This window comes from Bombus vancouverensis, chromosome 5, assembly GCF_051014615.1.
Source record: "Bombus vancouverensis nearcticus chromosome 5, iyBomVanc1_principal, whole genome shotgun sequence".
Taxonomy (NCBI): domain Eukaryota; kingdom Metazoa; phylum Arthropoda; class Insecta; order Hymenoptera; family Apidae; genus Bombus; species Bombus vancouverensis.
The window spans coordinates 9984233-10006230 of record NC_134915.1 but is presented as its reverse complement, the minus strand read 5'-3'; the positions used below and the strand labels follow the sequence as shown (position 1 = coordinate 10006230).

The 21998-nt window shown below is 42.1% G+C and overlaps 1 protein-coding gene and 1 long non-coding RNA gene across 2 annotated transcripts in view; one reads left to right on the top strand and one right to left on the bottom strand.

Annotated features, from left to right (window-relative positions):
- LOC143302713 (uncharacterized) overlaps positions 1 to 21998 on the bottom strand; it is a 113725-nt gene that overhangs the window by 28644 nt on the left and 63083 nt on the right. The window lies entirely within an intron of this gene.
- LOC117160924 (zinc finger protein ZIC 1) overlaps positions 4153 to 21998 on the top strand; it is a 38538-nt gene continuing 20692 nt past the window's right edge. Inside the window, exon 1 of the mRNA XM_033342028.2 lies at positions 4153 to 5773. Within this exon, the coding sequence (XP_033197919.1) occupies positions 4834 to 5773 (940 nt within the window). The 5' untranslated portion in view covers positions 4153 to 4833. The remainder of the gene's footprint in view (positions 5774 to 21998) is intronic.

Sequence of the window (21998 nt, the reverse complement as noted above, 5' to 3'; positions counted from 1 at the left end):
GCCAATTTTTTTATTTTTAATATTTATTAAAATTACAATCAATTCTCGCGTTGAGAATTTTCAGTAATTTTTCTGGCGTGGCGCAGTAACATGGCTAATTATTTATAATAAGTTAATACTTATTATAGATAAGAATAATTTGTACGTAAGTATTGTAAATAAATAAATGTTACTTAATTTAAATAACTAGTTGAATCTATCGTTTAGGTCTAGCGGGTAGTGCTTCTTCAGCCTGCGGATCTGGTCCGTCGTATCAAGTAGTCCAGTGATTAGGGGGTTTCGGTGTTTGTTGACTCTTTTGCTATATCTGTCGCTATATTATGTCGCCAATTTTATTAAAGAAATATAATGGTATCCCGCTGGGGATAGCCATCCACATTTTATTTTATTAAAATTAATTAAACTAGAAAAATTTACCGAATGTTCGATTGAAAAAATTGTAAAGTACAAATTAAATAATAAAAAAATATACACGTATACAATGAGAAACGAAGAACACGGGGGAAAATGAAGAAATGAACTCGGCAACTTTCCATCCGCACTAGCCATGACGCGAGCGGAACGCAACGATCCGCTCACGATCTCGCAATTAACGATTAATTAAATGTAATGACTACACCGTGAGCGTGACTGATGAACGAACGAAACAATGTCTGGCCTTGTTGATGGCCCTTGCGAACGAACGAACGATCGCGTAGGTGCGTACGTCGTGTTCGCGTTTCGCGACCCTGTAACCGCACTCCCGTGATGAAAGTTCTATCGTGGGCCCTTAGATTGATGGTCCGTTCACGAATGTACTCGGCAATGCGGATCGTTAAGTTACATCCGCGTGTGATCGTTAATAATCCCCGTGGAATCATTTGGCTCTTGAAAAATCGAAAGAAATTCGTTCATCTTTTAACTATCACAAAAAAATATTTTATTCCATGCGAACCTATATTTCTGATAGAAAAATGTATATTTATACATAAAATATTTATAGAAATTTGGAATATTTAATTTATTAGTTAAAAAAAAACACCATACAACCGAAATGCAGAACGAAAGGGAAACTAGAAGAAAATTTGTAGATCTTCTAACATTTATAGAGTAACATTTTATTTCATGTAACGCCATATCCAATTTGTGAATTAAGAGAATGTGGTTCTTAAATACAAAGCATTTTAAACGATTCCAATAATGAAACGAATGACGTCATCCGGCATAAATGACACGCTTCGTTCGTGACTTCTAATAAAAATGATCTCTGAACTGGGTCCAGAATGCACGGACCAAGTTACTCGTGTTCGTGGCGCACTCCGATCGTCCGGTAACACAAGAGGATCGATGTGTGCGCCGGAGGAACGGGTCGTGCTGTTAGTAAGCGACAGAAGGTGGATGGAAAGCATCATTCAGATGTACCTCCTAAGTGCACGAAGGAGCCACGAGTCCGGCTTTATGATAGTTATTAATATCAAATAGTCAGCCACCGTGCCCATTATGGACATAATGGGACGCCATTTTTTGCCGCGACAATGAGGCACCCCGTTAAACACTCGATGTGTTTGCATTATTCACGCGGATGATTAAGCTCCGTTAATATATCCAATGGCAGTGAACGCCACGAAACAAGAAGATACGTGGAACGCGAAACAGAACTGATTTTTATCCAATAAGGATTTTCAAATTATTAGAAGAATTATTATTAATTACTGAAAATTCTCAACGCGAGAATTGATTGTAATTTCAATAAATAAATAAAAAAAAAAATTATTAGAAGATATTTAAGTGTAAGTATTTTTGACATTGTAAAGGGAGAAATTGTCCCTATTGTAATATATTCTGTCCTTACTGCTACAATAATTTCTAGTATGGTTAGGTATTTCTAGTATTGTTTAGTATCACTAGGCTTGTTAAGGTACGTGCTCTAAATGGTCTGGGAAACCAGATAAAGAAGTTTTTGTATTACGGAAACAGGTAATAGAGGAACAATGGTGGTAGGTTTAACACTATTCGTATTGTCCCTGAAACAATGCTGTAGACATAAACGCTGATGTACCAGGAGGAGCATAAAACAGGTATTGCCAATAAATGACAATACTATGGAATTATTATATTATATTATTATATTAAAAATAAATCTTCTAAATCTTCTAAATTAGTAGAAACTGGCAATAAACTTTATGTACTAGTCGTTAACTTACTTCCTAGTTCGTTTGTTTTCAGTCTATGATAATTAGGCGAACAGAAGCGTCAACAGAGAGACAAACTGAACAGAATGTTTGTGTTTCTTATTTATAGACTTTGTCCAAGAACAATGACGAAACCAATATTTGATCATACAATGGTTAGTTTAACCCAAGTTAAATGCTCTCCTGATCTGTTGACTTATATTATGCCAGCTATTAAAGATTCGAAACCTTACCCTACGATAGATAAATATGCCCAATGGATTTTCAGGATTAGCATTATTAGTTTTGACCGTTCGGAAAATTACTACAAATCAGGACCTTTAATCCCAATCCTAAGTAGGTAGTTGTACATAATAATGGTTGTAAATAATACTTATTTCCAAAGTAACCTGTTCCTTGAAGTTTCTACAGTTCTCTTAGATTAAGTACTCATCGATTATATTCAACGAAGAACTTCGTCATACTTGATTTTTCCGATTTTACCAAATCGATTCGCTTGGAGAGAGATATTAAAGAAGGAGAATGTCGGATAAAATAGAAGGAATGTGAAGACTAGCTGAAAGAATTTCGACGCTGAAATATCGAAGTATTTAATTATAAGGCTCGAACACGCGAGCTTCCGCGTCCCAACTCGCGAGGATATTACGCGATACCCGGAAGCGCGAAGAAAAGCTGGAAACACCGGTGCGTCTGGTGTAATTAATCGACGTTGCAAATAAGTAAAGTCGGTTAATTGGATAAACGAACGAAGGAGGATGGAGCGTCGCGCGATTACGCGTGCATACAATTTTCGAGATGGAGGTTAAACGTTGAACGAGAAGATTTCCTTCTCGTCTCTCCGTGATAATTTATAAACGAGTGGTTCGCGTGACTCGTCTCCTTCCTGGCCGGCTTGATATTTTTCCACTAATCATGCAGATACGCAAACTCGCACGAATGCGCGTCTCGCTCCGCAATTAGAATCGAGCTTCGCTCCTGCCCTTCGAGGGTGAAAAAACTGGCTGAATTACCGATCGAACAGACATATGACAAGGTTTGGGAAATATTGTGATACGCGTTAACAAATAGCTTCAAAAAGAAGCAATAGGATTACAGATTATGCTTGCCGGATAGTCGATTCCAGACCATCCGTGTCGTAATCTAAAGATTAAGATTATACGAGCCAACAATGTTTCACTAAAAGATCTGTTTAAGAATCATGACACTCGAAAATGCTAGAAAATTCATAAAATATTGTCCATCCAAGTTGTCTTTCATAGTCAGAGACCTTTCTTCAAATAACAAGTGCATCACGATCGAAATACACGAAATTGGAGTAAGGGGCGATTTATGAAAAATCGCGTATTAAGAAATAGCCAGTATCGAAACTACGAAACTTTGCAAATACTAAAAAATTAATAAAATGAAAGTCTCTAACAACCATCGTATTAAAACTCCCACGCCCAACTCCTGAAACTCCTTCGTCCAAAATCGCAAGACTCCCAGCGACCTAAAATATCCGTAACCATTCGAAAAACCTCTGAAACGTGTTCCACGCGGAAGATCATCGAGCGTCGAGGTCACGACGTCCCTGATGTCATCCTCCCACGATAGGCGTGCTCAAGAAGGCGGAGTTCCGACATGCGCTTTGCCGTGTTTCCCGCCCATGGAAACCGGCTGGTTCGGTGAGAGGCCAAAGTGAAGCAGCAGGCCTCCAATTGCCAGTGATGCGATCGTCGCCAATGGAACGCTGGTATCCACCAGAGAACGTCCGCCACTGGCGGAGCTTGTGCTTGCATCCACCGTATATCGGGTGGCTTTCAGTGGGGGTAGGGGGTGTTTCCAACGAGCAGGCATCCGAGGATACACGAACTCTACCGTGCGGTCGTTTCCAAGTACTGAAGCGAGAACGAAGCCAAAGAGAAAAAGAGACGGTAACGGCGAGCAGGACGATGAAGAGAGAAGAAGGGAAGGACGGGACAAGGAGAGAGGGCAAGTTCGTAAATGCCGAAATCGGCCGAGCTGCTCCTCGGCGGGAGCCCAGTGCCGACTCTCAGTCCCGCTGTGAACGCAGCAAGGAACGCAACGGATGTTTTACCCTCTATGTTTGGACGCGTTTTGAAGACGTACACGCGAATCGTGTTGTTAGTCAGAGTTACCGTGTACTCGTCCTCCTCCGTGGTAGGCTAAAGATGCATGAAAATACGCTCGGTGTTGGTCGAAGAACCACTTCGACGTGAGTGAAACGGAGCAAGACTGTCACACGAGTAAACTCGTGTTTGTCCCTGCAAACGCGTGAGACGGAACCGTCTCACGGAGAGTTCGCAGAGTGTTCGCACGGTCGCGATTACAAAGCGTGGAAAGAGGGAGAACGTGTACGAAGACTTCGGAACTGACATAATTGGCGATTAAATGCAGTGAGTCAGCCAAACGACGAAAATTTAGGAAATAGAAACGACAGACGGATGAAAGAAGACAAGAAATAGTGAACTGAAGTGAAGTTGCATAGACAGTGTACTTTACAGTGATTCCCAAGTGTATGATTTAAAATAATAAACCTATTCTTCGCAGGAACGTTTCAAAATGTATTTGTCCGTGAGAAAGGGACAAGAAATTGGTGTAGAGGCATGAGCTGGTATCTGAACTGATCGACACCGCAACTGCAACCGTCTCGTCCATCACGATGATGAACGCTTTCCTGGATGGCGTGTCCTCGCATCCACACCATCTGGCCAATCTGGGCATCAAGCTATCACCCAGTGGTGGTGATGCCACGGACGCTGGTACAGGTGTGCAGCCGGCACCAGGTGAAGCTCCGTCTCAGCAGCACCATCACTTTCACCCCCAAGGCTATCCCCCTCATCATCCCCATCCGGCATCGCACATGGCACCGCACATGGGACACCACATGAGCCATCATCCTGGATACGCGGCACGTGATTTTCTCCTCCGCCGCGAGCACGAATTCAACGCGACCGCGAATCCGACCACGCCGGAAAGTGGCCTAGGATTGTTCACACCGTTACATCACGACGGGACAGCCGCAACGATGCAGCAGTTTCCTCATCATCCGAGCCAACATCCCCTGGCAGCGAGTCACTATCCAGGACACTATCCCCAAGATTCGAGACTACCGCCTCATCATCAGTATTTAAGTGCTCCTCATCTGACGCCAGCGTCGATCCATCATCAACAACATCCAGCCGTCAGCCATCCAAGCCATCATCCTCACGGTGCCTTTTTAAGGTATATGAGAAGCAACGGAAGCGGCGGTGGCGGAACCAATGGGGTTGCAAGCGGCCAACGGCAAGAAATGTCCTGTATGTGGATAGATCAGGATGCGCCCGGACCCGGAAGGAAGTTGTGCGGTAAACTCTTCAACTCCCTCCACGATATCGTGACGCACCTCACGGTGGAACACGTGGGCGGTCCCGAGTGCACCACGCACGCGTGCTTCTGGCAGGGATGTTCGCGTAACGGCAGGGCCTTCAAGGCAAAGTACAAACTTGTTAACCACATAAGGGTTCACACCGGTGAGAAACCCTTCCCTTGCCCGTTTCCCGGCTGCGGAAAGGTCTTTGCCAGGTCTGAGAATCTTAAAATTCATAAGAGGACGCACACCGGTAAGTGATGTACATATTATATACCTCCTCTTAGGACTATAGATGTCTGTTCATCTTTCACAAGTACGTTTGCACTTGTTGCTTGTTAGTTTAAAACGAAACCTATAATTTTTAGGTCTTTAGACAGATTCCTTCCTAACTGTGTTTCGAATGTTTCAAAGAAATACCTCCAATTCCTTGTAGAAGCGTTGTCATCCGATACAAATCAATCGCGATACCAATCCTCTCGTAACATCCTGAAATCCTACCGAAGCTAGATGATCGTGGAAAATCGCGACAAATTACGCGCCTTGAATCGTAGCCGGATATTGGCTAGTTAGAAGGAATCGAAACGGTGGGAAGCTAATTAATTCGGGAACGATCGCCTACACCGCGTGCAAGAGAAAACGGAAGGGGCACCGAACAAAGAAAGGCAATGAAGTCGATGGAAATCGGTCGATTTCCAGCTACAAAAGGGTTAAACGCCAGAGACGTATAAATAAACGGCCGAAGCAGTTACTATCGCCTTCCCCTCCACCTTCCCCTATCTCGGCTCATTTTGGTCCAGCCTTCGCTTCATCCATGAAACGCCCCCGGCGCCTCGAGTCGTTTCAATATAATCAACCGGCTGTTTACGATGACAAGAATTTTTCGGGGCGCAATTAAGAAATTACCGGGCCATATATCGTAGCGTTTTATGCCCGCGTCCCTGGACAATGTATTTACATATGGTTATATACACACACGAAACGAAACCACCAGCCTGTCCCATTGGCTCAGGGCCCGACGGATAGACGCCAGGCGTCCAGCCAGCCACACGGATCTTTCTCTCACGACCGGCTGCTGTTACGAGATTCCTTTCTGGACAGTCACTACTAATTTCACCTTGTAGTTTTATTGTCCGTCCGTCCGTTACCACGACGACCGTGTCTGCGTGCTGGAGCAACGTCCTTTCGTTTTTATCCCTTCGTTTTTCATTTCAATTTATCTCTCTGGAGGAGAATACGCTCGTCTCGCGGACGATCCGCTCCGCGATTCGGTTTCTCGAAACGCCTCGTGAAACCACGGGGACGCGTAAATCCATTAGCGAGTGCATCTGCCGCTAGACGGACGTCGTTACTTGATTATACTTCGATATAGTAATCGAGGGGAGATTTTCTCTTCTTCGTTCTTGCGTAGAATGATTAGCGTCGGATTTGTTGTTTTTCATTCGAGACGGTTTAGAAGCATTTTAGATTTTTTTGGCAGAGGGGTTAATGCGATTGATGTAGTGAAATTAATGTAGGGAAATTATAGTTGGAAGGTTACATGGTTAGAAGCGCGGGCTCTTTAATGATCAACGCCGCGAGCGAGAATTCAATTAAGGGTCTCGGGAACGTAATATTGTATCGCTTCTGATCGCATATTTTAGCGTACCAACGCTTCCCCAGTATTTCCGTTCGCACGGATTTCACGCCAGCAGCGTCTGTCCGCCCCCGTGTATCGCACAGTGCGCTTCTGTTTCTACCTCGAATCGAGCTATCTGTCGCCGTCGCCTGTCAATCGTACGTGACTCGCGCGAGCTAAATCTCCTTCGACAATTGCCAGAAGAAATCAGGTGTGTCTCGTATGATTTTCCCTAATACATCAACCATCTTTAACGGATTATAATACTATATGCATTATACACTATTATGTAACGTACATATAATGCGTTAGACTACATATTATCACGCTATACACCGTTTCGTAATTGAAGAGCAAAAGCAAACAGACCAAATGTTATCTGACTCGAAGGAAAGAAGACATTCTTATATCGATTTTGATTAAGAACAGTAATGCCATCGTTGTGAGTATGAGACGAAGATTCATACACTAGGTTCTTAGTCTTCCTTCTTTTTTTTATTCTCGATCCGGAGGATGGAAATTTGAAAATCCTTGTCAGGCTTTTGCACAGACTGGAGAGGTAGGCTGACTGTGAAGAAAGAAATCAATTAAAATTCATTTAGTTGGCGCGTTGGTGAACGAGCGTGGTCCTCCTGCGAGCCCTTTCGAAATAAATTGGCATTTTCAAAAAACTTTCCACGCACGGCTTCACGCTTTGTTTCCAGGCGTTCCCCGTTTCACGCGCGTGTACGCTCACGATGCCCCTTTATTGCCCTCGCCCTCCACCCTTCTTTCATCGTTCTGTGCCGCGACCGGCGCACAAAAGCGACTCGACGCTGGAATTCTTTGTTTTTTATCGTGGAAACACCTCGGACAAATATTTTGGCTCGCGCGAATTCACCAGTGTTACGCAACAATCTCCGTGAACGGGCACCGATGTTATCCGCCCATTTTACGTAGAACACAGAGGTTCCTGTATTTATACAAACTTGAAATATACAAAACTAAAGAAAATATACAAAATATACAAAACTGCTCGTTACAATATTTAGAATGTGAAATAAATTCGCAACTTGTGCCTGTAAAACTATTCTACGCAAATATCCGCAATCTATAAATAATTTCCAAAAAAGGAAAAATCCCGGTGGATTATTTTACGGTAGAAGTTCTTAAACCATTCTCAAAGAAGCTTTCCGGTGAAAAAGTATCCGCGCTCACAAGTTTCTACAAGACTTTAATCCGCAAACAACCGTTTCCAAACACTTCCTCGCCGTTCCTTCTCCTCTTTAACTTAAACATCTAAGCTCTCCTAAGATTCGATTTAAAAGTATAGGAATATGCAAATTCAGTAATAGATATAACACAAGAATTAACAACTACCAAAACCCACTAGTTACCCAATTACTTGACACGACAGATCAGATCCGCAGGTTAAAGCGACATTACCCTGTAGATTTGAACAGATTCAGCTAGAACCAAACATACGATAATCATTTATTATTCACGTTATAGTACCACGCCAGAATAATTTACTTATAATTCTCGATGAGAATTGATTGTAAACTACTTCCAAATAAAAAAAAAAAAGTATAGGAATTACGATACTTTGATTTAACGGGAATGAATTACAGGGGTGTAATGGCCGTTTACGCGAAAACACCGATGATTACGCAGTAACACGTTGGCGTCTCGTTTCGCGCATTATACAAAGTTGGACAATGATCGCGTGCGGGCGGGCGTGCGTTAAAAACCGTCGGGCATAAGGAATGCTCCTATTAATTCGCAGATGTGACCCGTTGGAACGGTGTCAGCCATTAGGCACAAATTGATATGCATTATAAAGAGACTATCCTCGTCGACAATGAAGGATGAGACGAGAAAAGTAGACAGAGATAGGAGGACAAAAAAGAAGAAAAGATAGAAAGAAGAATAGCGTTGTAGCGCGTCGAGTCTCGTATATGCGTGTTACGAGTCGCGACGATTGGTCGGATCGACAATGGTTTCCCCCTAGGACGAAGCGCCATTGGTCAGGATTTTCGGGGGGTTAGAGACGCGTTGAATAAGGGGATGATACAGGATGAGTCGTCGCCGGGGGTTGTTGTGGAATAAGCGTTAAGTAGGGACGAGCATGTCGAAGATAGAAAAAGGGGGACTGGTCCGAGTAAATGGCTTCGCCGCGCCGACGAAACGGAACGATTGAAAATTTTCCCCCGTCCTCGTAGACGAGGTCGACACGCTCGTTTGCATGGGAAGAAATTTCGCTAAGTTGATTGTCTCCGCTCTTCTCGCTATTTTGTAAATAATCCGTGAATCGTCTTGTTGAAAGTACTGAAAGAGGGAGGATCGAACCGACCAAGATTGATTTGGACTGTTGCATGATTTCTACGAACGATCAGAAGCATCGTTACATTCGTGGAAGTTACGAAATCAGGAAGAATCCTGTTATCTAAATGTAAGTGAAATCATTACCACCTAATGACAAAATCCGCAATCACTTAGTTGCCAACCCAATGCAAGGGAAAACTCAGGAAGGTCGCGTGGAATTTTTAATTCGAGAAAACAACGACAATCGGGAAGGTATTTTACAAAAAATACTAGGAATATGGTAGGAAGAATTATATAAAGAGAAATACGTATAGAAAAATAGATAAGAAATCTTCAAAGGGATCCAGATAGATGTCGAGACTTACGCGAATAAGAAAAACGAGTATTGCAAAAATTGAAAAATTAACCAGTGTAAGAATCTAAGTGTAGTTAAATCTTTTCTCATTGAGAATTATAAGTAAATTATTATATAAGTACTATAATGCGAATAACAAATGATTATCGTATGTTTGGTTCTAGCTGAATCTAATGTTTAAATCTAAAGGGTAATGTCTTTTTAGCCTGCGGATCTGATCCGTCGTGTCAAGTAATTGAGTAACTAGCGGGTTTTGGTGTTTATTAATTCTTATGTTACATCTATGATAACATGAAATGACACGGAAGAATGAACGACCTCGAAGGTTAGAACGTGGGGGGGACACGAAAGAATAGGAAGCGGAAGGAGTCTCGGAGAAAAGAACGAGGAAACGATGCCAGAAAGCGGGAGGACGATATTCGTGGCGGCTGAGCGGCGCTCTCAGGAAATCGACGACGATCGACGACACTGTAAAGCTCCGTTCCACGGGGAACATTGTAAGTCTCTGGTAACTAATGGCGGCGGCCGGTAAGATCGGTATCGGAGATGCATGATCGGATTTATGCGAGGCCAATATGGAAAGCCGTGCCGGCTATTGTGATAAGGCGGCGTGACGTCGACAGGAACACGCTAAACCGACCCTCTTCCTCCCCTCTCTTCGATTAGAATCGGGATTCCAGAGGCGCATACAAATTATTTTATCGATATCGATACATATTCGCCAGGGTTACATCTACCGGCGCGACAGCTTTGAATTATGAATATTAACGTTGCACGGTCTTACTTGCAATTTCGAAAAGACAATTAATTACGATGCAAGTGGCTTGTTTAATGGGGCGAAAGAAAATTCCATGAATTCCTTGGTGATCTTTCGATGGAAATCGATCGAGACACGGTACGCAAAAGGATGGCACGTTTTATGCTTCGGAGGCGAGCGGTTTTCGAACGATGACAAGGCGCGATCTGTCGAGGCGAGACGGGGAAAGCGCATCGACCGCGCGAGATTATCGTAACGGCGACTCATCGAAATCTTTCCGCGTGAAAGATCGATCTTGGAAGGAGCACGTTTCGATACTCGATCCTCGACTCGTTCGATTCGAAGATGAAACGCGCGTGGAAGGGCACCGACGGCCACGCGAACGAATAATCCTGGCGATCGCTAGCGACGACGACGGTGATCGATAATCGGCTGCGTTTAACGTCGTTCGGCGTTAACTGCTACGATTTCGAAACACCCTGTCAGCGTTCGTTGCCGATCCTTTCAATTACCCGTTTCGTAAATCAGTGTCGTGAAAGAGAGATCTAAATCGAAGGTAAATTGTCCGGCTTATCTTGATTTGCATATCGACCGATCGGGAATTTCTTTAATGTTGAAAGCACCACCTCGACGATTTTACAATCGACAATTTGACAAGGTGTTTATAAATGTAACCGTGGCTTAAGGATTCGGAGAGAAGGCGAGCACTTGCTTATCTTTGACATGATATATTTTCATTATAAAGTTAACCTGAGATAAATCGAGCGCGATTAAATTGATTTTTCAAGCCTAATGTGAAATAATAAAATTGTCACGTTCGAACAAAAATCTCTATCAAAGTTGCGGATAAATCAAACATAGTCAGCTTAATTACAACAATGTATTATGATCCGGTTAGCTCGATATCTGGAAGCTAATACGCAATAAAACTGGCGTTGTCAAACGCCGTACAACTACTTAGTTACCTGACCAGCTCTCTATTCTTTCTTCTTTCAAATTTTTTAATTTCTGAATTATACCTTAGAACGCCTATACTTTCTAATGGAAAATTGAGAAACGCAGTCTGCTGATTATTAATTTACAAATCTCGATGCAAATCACGTGCCATCAATACCAAAGCGTCCGGAAACCTATGAACGTCGTATCGTATAATACGTGTCAAAGTATTTTTCCACAGGACGTCCAAGAGATATGACACTCGACGTGAATCGTCAAGACGTCTGACGGTGGAGGCTGAGGATAAGCTCGCGGGTCGATAAGGGCGAGACAGTGTTTCGCGCGTGCACAGCTCGAAAAGCTTACCACCAATAAAAAACCAGCCCTCAGGTTCCCTGTTTCTACCGCGTGGCTTTTGTTGTTCAACCGCCTACGCCTTCATCGATCGGTACCCGACACCGGTCGTTCGCTCATCTTTGACAGCGCGGAACGCAAAACGAGAGATACAGCCTGCCGGAAATGCGCTCTGTCGGCCCGTTGTTGCTGCGAAAACGTGTATCTTTAGAAACGCGACGGCGTTCCTGCGAGACCATCGATATAGAATCGCGATAACGATTCCGGTCTTCTTGTCCGCCTCGATTCGTCCGCGCAACGCTTATGAAAGGGAGAATTATATGCTGTTGGAAATAATTACAGGTTCGTTAGGAGGATGACGTTATCGTTGAGTATCTAGGATTCTGAAAAGCGTCGGTTACGATATTTAGAACGTAGGTTCGCTTGAAATTGAGTTATTTCCATATGTCTTACGTCGAGTACCGTAGCGAATATTAGTTGCTTAAAATGTGTTTTCTATCTAGCGGCAATTTCTCATGCTATCGATGTGTTCTTTTTCATCTTTTGCTTAGTGAAAATTCTTAGGCAAAGTTCTTATATAAAATATACCGTGCTTAATTTTCTTAAATATATGCACTCCACTTTCGTTAGAATTTACGATTATTAATGAACTAGCGTCGATCGAGTCCACTTATCTGAATGTCAACTGCTGTAAGAAGTTAGTAGGGAAAATCAGTGAACGATTATATAAAATTCCAGTTATATCAACTGTTTGTCCTCCTACAGTTTCCTTCGCAGGTTTTAGAAGCTTTCTAATTTTGATTTTTTAACGATGATGTACAGGACGCGAACAAGTGACATGTAAAAGTGGACACGACGACATTCCTTGTGGAAAAATAAGAAAAATATACGGAATACAACCTTTTCATTCTCGGCTTGGTTTTCGGCAAAAATCGGGTTTGGAAATTCATCAAATGTACTTGAACATAGCTAATTTCCGACTGAACAGGATTAAAATTTGTCCGAAGGCTTAATTTTCAAGAAAATAGAGTTTCGACATATTTTGTTAAGGATCGGCCTAGTACATGCGTATGATAAATCTTCAAATTTCTTTTCCTCGGAAACAAAGCGTCCGAAAAATTATAATTTTACATTTTCAACTTATTTTCACACATAGAATGCCCTCCTGACTGATTACTTGATCCTGTCCAGTCCGGAATTAAGCACGTTCAAGTATACTTGACAATTCTCAAACTCAATTTTCTCTAAAACTAAGCTGAGAATGGTAAAATTGTATTGTATATCTTCCTCTTATTTTTACACGAGGAATCGCCTCCCTCCCATCGTTACATGTTATTCGGACCCGTATAACTTTCATCCGTTCCTCCATTCATTTCAATAAAGATAACACGACGAGATAAAGATAAGGCAAAATCTCCTACCATGTAACAATTTTCCTCAAATTCCTCGTTATAACAAGTAGAATCGATTTTCCAAGATGTGTAACATCCTTCCCACAGTCAACCAAAACAAACTTCTACTATACCAAAAAGGATTCTTAAAGAAATGCAAAACTGGAATCTTCAGATGATTCTGAAGTTCTTTTCTCACAACAAAACTCTCAAAAGTGACACGGTCAACCTTCAGCTTCTTACACAAAATACATCTTTCCATCGGTGGAGAATGAAGAGATCGGGCCGAACGTAGAATCTGTGCAGCTTATTGTACGGTAGCCGAGCACTGGTAGTTCGCAGGGTCATTAAAAGAGGATTCATGCGTCGAAATCTGCGGCTGGGCTGCATCGCGAGGCCCCGGGGGCCGAGCTGCGTATATTATTTGAAACTGATTTGGACCGAAAGATTTGTTGCAAAAGCTCACCGCCACACGAGAGTGGGCAGAGCTGATAGCCGCTGGCGTTCTTTCAGAACGTCGTAACCGTCCCGAGTCTTCGCCATTCCCGGCCATATTCCTCGCGGAAGGCACGTTACACGCCTTCAACCTGTCGATAATCCCGTTCAAGATCGCGGTTTAAGCCTCGACGACTCTATTCCGAAGCGGTTCGCTTTGACGGCAAGCTAGTCAACAGACTGTTGAAGAGAAAGATTATGGAGGTTGATGTGTAGAGGATGGTTGGTCGGTGAGGTTTAATGACGAGATGGTTCGTTGTTGAAACCGTCGGGTATATTTAAAATTGTTGAGGTTATTCGGTGTGTAAACAGAGAAAACACGTGGATAAATTGTAAGGTAGAAAATATATTTAAATAGAAGTGTAATAAGTAAAAATACAATTTGAGCTGGTCCAGATCCGCACGCTAGCTGTGTTACCTAATAACTGAAAAACCCCGAAGCCAACGTCGCCTGTCTACTGTTTATGGCCTGACTTCGTCGCAGTCTTTTGTCTACACGCTGTCGATGGCTTCAGTGCTTGAGAAAACTAAAAAAGACCAGATGTAGAGTTTTCTTAGAAGTGGTAACCACTTCAACAAAAATGATTAAATAAATTAATATACAGACAATATTCGCTAAGATGCTTGTATTAACGGATTCGCGAAGACAGTGTATAAGTCGCAAAATAAGATCGCTAATGACTCGTTAATTAGATCGTTGATAATTCGTTGATAACTGAACTCTTCGGTTGCAGCCGTTTATTTATACTGGTCGGGGGAGAGCCGGAAAATTTGAATTCAAATTTATTTAACGGTTGCACGTAGCGACGATATTGTTTTACCCAGAGTTTATTTATTATTACGTTATGTGTATCCTAACGATATTGATACTCCGAGGCAAAACAAAAACATGATTTGAATCGTCCTCTAGCTCATATGAAAAATTGTTGCAAGGCTTCTTGGAAGTTTGGATAATTTTTTTACTTATGTGAGACTTGGAGGTTACATCGCCTGTCTAACATTTTTTCTTGGAAAGTTAGAAGATTTTTTAATCACGCGCGCTTTGAGAATTAGATCGCGTTTAACCCCCTTTTAGAAAATGAAGAAACTTTTGAATTACATATCTTTTTACCGTCAAAAATTTAAAAGAACAGTATCTCAGTCATGAGAGTTGCACGATGTCGCGATGATCTCCTTAAAACGTTAGAAATCTTTTTACTTGTTCAAATTTAAACGAGATTCAGATAGAAAAATTCAAGATCGTGGGATCAACCGAGTACATGAGAGAATGTCTCGAAATTGATGCAATCGAAGACTCAAAATTATTATAACAGGAAAAAGAATGTGTCACGTTGGTAAAAATTCCAAAATTCCCATAATTTACACCACTTCTCCGATGGTCTAAAGGCTGCACGAGCCGCTCTTAAACGACAATATTCGTCACTGTCGCCTAATCGCAAACTTAAAAACAAACAGTACAACGATACGTCCGTGCACTTCGGTGCAGTTTAATCGTCGTTCGAAAGCGGACGAAAAAGAAAAACGCGATATCACAGGGTCCGTCCATTCGCGTTAATGAACGCCAACTACAAGGAACACGGTTCACGAAGGCGGAAGCGGCTGTTGATACAGTTAATGGCGCGTGTCAGGGCTTGATGGACAAGCAATGGCGATCGAAAACGAAGACGGAAGCGTCGGTTGTCTCGGGACACCACGCGTGTCCGTTTTCGGGACGCGAAACCCGCGATAAATAGATACACCCGTGGCTCGGTTGATTGGCTTCTAGAAAAACAGAACCGGTTAATTATTGCGTCGATCGCACCCTTTCGCTCTCTCGCCACTCTCGATTCAGTCAGCTGAAAAAATAACGAGGCCACGCGCGAGCTTCTTCCCTCTTCTTCTCCGCGCGCACGCCGCACGCTCCTTTATCGATTCGCCTGGCCAGAGAATTTCTTTCTTGCTGTTTCTCGGGTATTTATGTACTTACGTACGCGCAGAAGAGTTACATTGCATTTGAAGATCGCAAGGGATACGTGATAAGTCGATTGTCTAATTATAATATTAATTCGTAGCTAGAAAGAAGCGTTTTAATATGACGTAGTAGAAAAGGAGGAGCTAAAACAGGGTTTTAAATTATGTCTCTTAAACGTAGGGGATAAGTTCTTCAAGTTTCGTAATGTACATGTCAAAAAGTTATATGATATGTTTTACATGTTTTAATATAATACATTCATTTCGTATTATATCGTTATAATATTTACATGTTTTATGGCAATCGATATCTTTGAAATATTCAAGAAAATAGAGAAATTTATGTTTAATTCGAAGCTGAAATAGGAATAGAATTTTGTATAAATGAATTGATCGGCAAGCGTATCTTTCAAATCGGTCTTGTGTGAAAGGCGAAAGAAACTACGATTCGTATCATGTTGCTCCTTCATGTTCTTCACTTGTATTTTTAACTCACCGCCGGGGATCGGCCACTGGCGATGTTAATTTCCACCGTTGAAGAATCGGAAGAACGAGTAAAGTGGCGTGATCGATTGCGATCTTCGGATGTATTAGTCTGTTGCACACTTTGCTTCACAGTGGTTTAATTCACCTCTTGGAATCGGTATAACGAGCAAAGATTAGTTGGAAACGTATCTTTATTATAAAATAGAAATGAATTGAGATTAGATGTTATCAACCGCTTAATGCAATTTAAGTAAGCTTCCTTGATAAATTAGCACGCGTTATTCCATTCTACATTTCCGTTACATCCCGTGGTAGTATTAAGCAATCGCGATTCGCAATTCACGAGCAATTAACAGATCGAGACAAATGTTTAGAATGGAAAAGGATCGATAAAACCGATGCGCATCGTTTTCCATTAAATTACCTCGGGGTGTTCCGGTTACCTCCGGATCCCCAGCTCTGGTAGCCGTGTGTCGCGTTAGTTCACAATTAGCGTCGCGCGGTTTCGAAGGCTTCTCGTCAAGCTGCAGCGTTAATGAGAAACCTGTTTGTCACGTTCCCCGCGAGCCGTTCATTCAGCCCGCCTCAAACCTAACCGATCTTCGCAGCCCTCCTCGATCTTTATTCTCGCTCGAATGGTCAACCTATCGAACGTTAAAAATTACCATCGCTGACATGACACGAGGCACTTTTCTGTAGATTTACCACTGAATCGAATTTTCTTTTTAGACAAATTTTTAAAGAACATTCCCTGTTTGATGTTCAATCACACAAAACCACGAATAATCAAAATTACCCCTATCGATGGTTCGTTTCTGCAGATACTGATTTACGGCGAATCTTAAATTGAATTCTATTGTGTCCTGAAAATCGATCGAATAGATCGATTCTAGATTACGCGGAACACTAACGCTAAGAATGACTACTTCTGGTAATTCTAAAAATGTCCTGTCCAGTTTCCAATGATCGAACGATTCATGTATAACGTAAATCGCTAATGCTAAAAGTTGGCACCGATAATGTAACATAGGAGACGTAGATTTCCTGAAAGATTCTTCTCCAACATTTTCCATTTAACTGCGAATTACGTAAGACGTCGTTCACAATTGCAGCTTTGCTTACGCAAATATAGTTCCCACCGGAAATAGGATATTATTGGAGCGTTTTCCCAGTAAATCGGATTAAATTCAGCCGAGAACAAGCGGTCGCGATGATCGCGCGAGTTTTCTGCTGACGTAAATGCGTAGGTGCAACGTATCGTTGGTTGTGAACAACGAGAGAGGAAAAAGAAATCAAACATTTCTGGTTATCCTCCGCGCGATGGGGCTGTTCGACGAGAAAATAACTCGAAATATCTCCCTTCTAAACCAGAGACGAGAGAACACTTTTTCCTTTTTCCTTCTACCTTCTGGAGTAGCTCGTTTTCACGAGAGCTGGCAGTGGATTACGATCGAACCGCTGGTAAAATAACGATCTGAAAATTAAACGGTGCTAAGTGACCGTGTGTTATTCTGTTTGCGAGCAGGGAGGAGGGGGATACGCTCGAAAAAGTCTGCTTAACGATCTTCCGACTGGCCGCTTCCGTTAGTTAACAAGCGATATTTTTCTGCCGCTGTCTCAGTGGATTCAGGAATTCACCGCAAGCAAAAGATCGAGAACCACGTTCGATCGAGAGCAATGGTCCAGACGAGCAATTGCCTGTAAATATTGTTCTCAAGTTGTTTCTCTTGTACAACGATGTATAACACATTGGATTCGGAGACTTGCGTCGACCGTACAACTACTACATTCGTTGAAATAACTAGATTCAGATTTTCTGGTTTTACGGTTAGCAAAAGTATGCGAATGATTTTTATTGAAACAGAAATGCAATTTCATTTACTCTTCCGTCCAAAGATTTTAGATCTTAGTATTTTTTACTACTTTTATTAAACCTTCGTTGCTTAGTGCAGATCAACGACTTCAAATCACATGAATTTTTTAGTAAATTTCTTATTATATTAATAGATAATATTCTTTACTGTATCAAGCCGCAAGTTGAATAATCTTCTAACGGTTGTTTAATTTCCTTATATCAATACATATCCTACGATCTTCTAGCACACTGAAACTGAAACACTTACAGTTAAAGATATTTATTTTAATCGCGTCGCTTATCGAACGTATACTTAAGGGATGAAACTTTCTCCTTTCACATGTGATCACAAAAATACGAATCGTCGCGGCAACCTGTTAAGCCACCATTAAAATACACTTAATTTCCGCTATTCATAGGACTCATTCTCTCTCTCTCTCTCTCTCTCCCCCCAAGAATTCAATTCGTTCGACACATACACACGCGCCCAAAGAGGAGAAACCCGGCCTTTCACCGAAGAGGTTGACTGGTCCCTTTCCTTCTTCCATCCTGCAAGTAACAATGAGAGAAGAGAGAAGAGAGTAACCGAAGACGGGGTAAATCACTGGAACGTGGATGGTTGCCACCGCGGGTACGGTAGCTCCGCGCGTGGAATAATGCGTATACCAGCTAAACATGGCCGCGACACAATGACGATCATCGAGAAAATATCGAGTGTCCGTAACATTATACTTTTTTACCGTTTAAATGGCAGCATCGGCATCGAGACCTGGGACACCGACTCCTGCGTGTCGTTTCACTTGCCTCTTTTGCGCTCGAGAACTCGCGTACGCGCGCTTCTCTCGCGCAATGTCACAGGATACCAGGTATCCGGATCGTCCGGACACACCTTGGGAAGTGTTTCTTAGCGAGATTCCACGCGGCGAGAATAGGCGTATCGTTTGCAATAGCAGACGGCGGGACGTGTTTTTTGCGATTTTTGAGGATTTCTTGGTTTGACGACGTTCGAGGGAAACTCGGTTGGTTTGCCTTTGGATTGCACGAAATTGGAGTATCTTTGGATTTGTCCATTGTGGATCTTGCAACGATACATAAAATATATTTACTATTCTTTTGATACTGTGATTAGAAGATATTGAATTTTGGGTTGGAGAAATTACGATTGAAAAATAAAGATATCTGAATTATTATGGTTCTTGGAACTTTTGGTTTGGTAGCGTTGAGGAACAGTGATGCTTTATCTTCTTTTGAATAGTACAAATTCGAAGTATTTTATGAATTTTTCCGCGTATATAGTGTCTTAAAATCTTCACGACGCGATATCAAATCTTGAATTAGAACCACGGTGGAGAAATGTTATGTGTTCGTCCGATATGAAACTAATCGCTGGTACAGATCAAATTTATCCTCACCGCGTGAATCCTTTTATAACGCATCGTCACGTTTATCGTCCGAAACTGTCAGTTCATCCTGCACGCTATCGACATCCATATGTGACGTTTCACCTGGTCCAAAGTCAAAGGTTCATCCGGACCATGTCAACGGGTCTCGTCACTTCATCCTTTCCACCAAACAATTTTCCCACAGTCAAAATCCCTTCGTCAAACCTCGCCAAACTCGCACAACCAGAGAACTAGAAGAAGAAGAAGAAGAAGAAGACAACGAAGAAGGGTCGAGCGGTTGTCTCCGTGGTCTGGTAGGAAAGGTCGAAAAAGGTGGAGGAATAAACGCGAAAAAAAAAAGAAAACGGAGAAAATGGAGAAGGAGAGAAGAAGGTACGAAGAGAGGGAGGAAAAAAGAGGGAACGAAGAGAGAAGAGCAGAGAAAACAAAACGGAATTACGGCCTAGCTGCGGTGGATGATTTAGGGGGCGAGGGTCGCGGGTCGAGACCGGGCTCTGGAATGCTGGACCCTCTTTCTCTCCTCTCCTTTTCCATCCGCTCTCTTCTCTCAATTTCCTCTCTCGCTTCATCTTTCCCTCTTTTCCTATGCTCCGTTGGAATCACTGGCGGAGGAGGATAAAATGATAAGGGACAAGGATAACAGATAGAACATTTACATAGGTCGTTAGTGCGAGCGCACGCAGGGACCTTTCCTCTCTCTTTCTCTTTTGCGTGTACCAACGATGTTCGCTTGACTTTTGGCACTGGAACCCTTTTGACGATCGTGGGACCTTTTATATACACGCGTGATCCTCGTGAATATCGTTATAACAGAGTCTGTGATCTTATCGTTCCCAATGAATATTTGGACCAAGAATATTTGGAGACTGAGAATATCTTGCAACCTGATACGTATTATATACGCTCGATCCATGTAAATACTGTGATTTTCTCATCGATGATCTCATTTCGATCAAAGGTCGATCTGGTCGCTTAAAATTCTTTAAAATTTGTAGAGGATGGTTGGTTGAGTTGTAATGACGAGATAACTCGCTGTTGAACCCGCCAAGTGTATTTTAAAATGATAAATAATACAGACAATATTCGCTAAGACGCTCGTACCAACAGATTCGCTAAAGACAGTATGTAAATCGCTGATAAGATCGCTGATAACTCATTGATAACCGAACTCCTTACAATCGCGTCTGTTTATTTATACTGGTCGGGGGAGAGCCGGAAAATTTGAATTCAAATTTATTTAACGGTTGCACGTAGCGACGATATTGTTTTACGCAGAGTATTGTTTTATCCTAACGATACTGATACTCCGAGGCAAAACAACAACATGATTTGAATTGTTCTCTAGCTCGTGTGCCACTACAAATTTATCAAAAAGTTTCTTCTACGTATGTTCGTTTTTTGACCAATGTACTAATGCCGCGAGATATATTTACGAGGATAGAAATAATTCCCAAGAGACTTGGCAGAAATACCAGGAATACCAGAAAGAGGCATCCCGAGAATGCCACGAATCTAGTTCGTAAAGGACGCAGGCTTATCTAGATCGCAGACCGAGCAACGAAATATAGTCGGGGGCTGGAACAATTATGTAAGTGGTCGATGCTAAGGCATAATTTGTCGTCGAACGAATTAAGAGTTTAATTAATATCGCGCAGATTCCACTAACCTCTCGGCAACGTCTCGACCTTGCAACCTTTGCTTCGTTCCTTAAATTCGAGACCAGACTTTTGTGTTCTATATTTTAAAGAAGCGAAGGACTGGACAGGCGCGTACTGACCCGTAGAACCCGTTAAAAGTCATAGAAATACGCGTCTGGTTCGAAGTCGATCCTTCTCTGGCATCTGTATTATAATTTAATTTCGTAACCCGACGCCGTGTACCCTCCGGTGAGGAAATTATCAGAGGCCATGCTGCACGTTATTATTTCCTTGTACGAATATCTGACACGCTTCTGACGCTCCAAGAACCGAAGGGTTAATGCGTTGCGCAACTTCCAATCCCTTTACGAAAAGGATTCTTATGATTTAGGCGGACCTTTGGGGCTTCTGAATGTGAGTCTGTGTCCCTTTACAACGGGATTTCGAGATCTGGTCCATATTATAATTAACCTCAAGAAGAATTCTTCTTTAGCCACTCTATTTCAATCGAATTCCACGTGAAATTTAAATTCCTCCAGATTAAAAGAAATGTCGTTTCCCCTTTTTTTTAATACTTTTATCACTTCGATTTCCCAATTAAAAATGGAATATCTAATAATTAATTGTCATCGTTTAGCCATCCGATATCTGCCACTGCAGATATCTCTGTAGCGGCGCATGAGCGAAAAAAGTTCAAGTGGAAATGGAAAATTCGAATCTGCCAGAGATTCGTATTATTGTACCTTTGAATACCAACGATTATTTCAGTTTATAAAGTCTAAAAGCAAATGAATTGGGACAGATTGTTATAGCCGTTTCTTGTAATCTTCAGCCGGAGGTTAAGGTTAATTCGTACAAAAAAAGGCATGTTTTTGTGAATTTTTTCTGACGATACAGTTAAAATTTCTTTTTTAAAACCAATAGTACATTAAAGTAT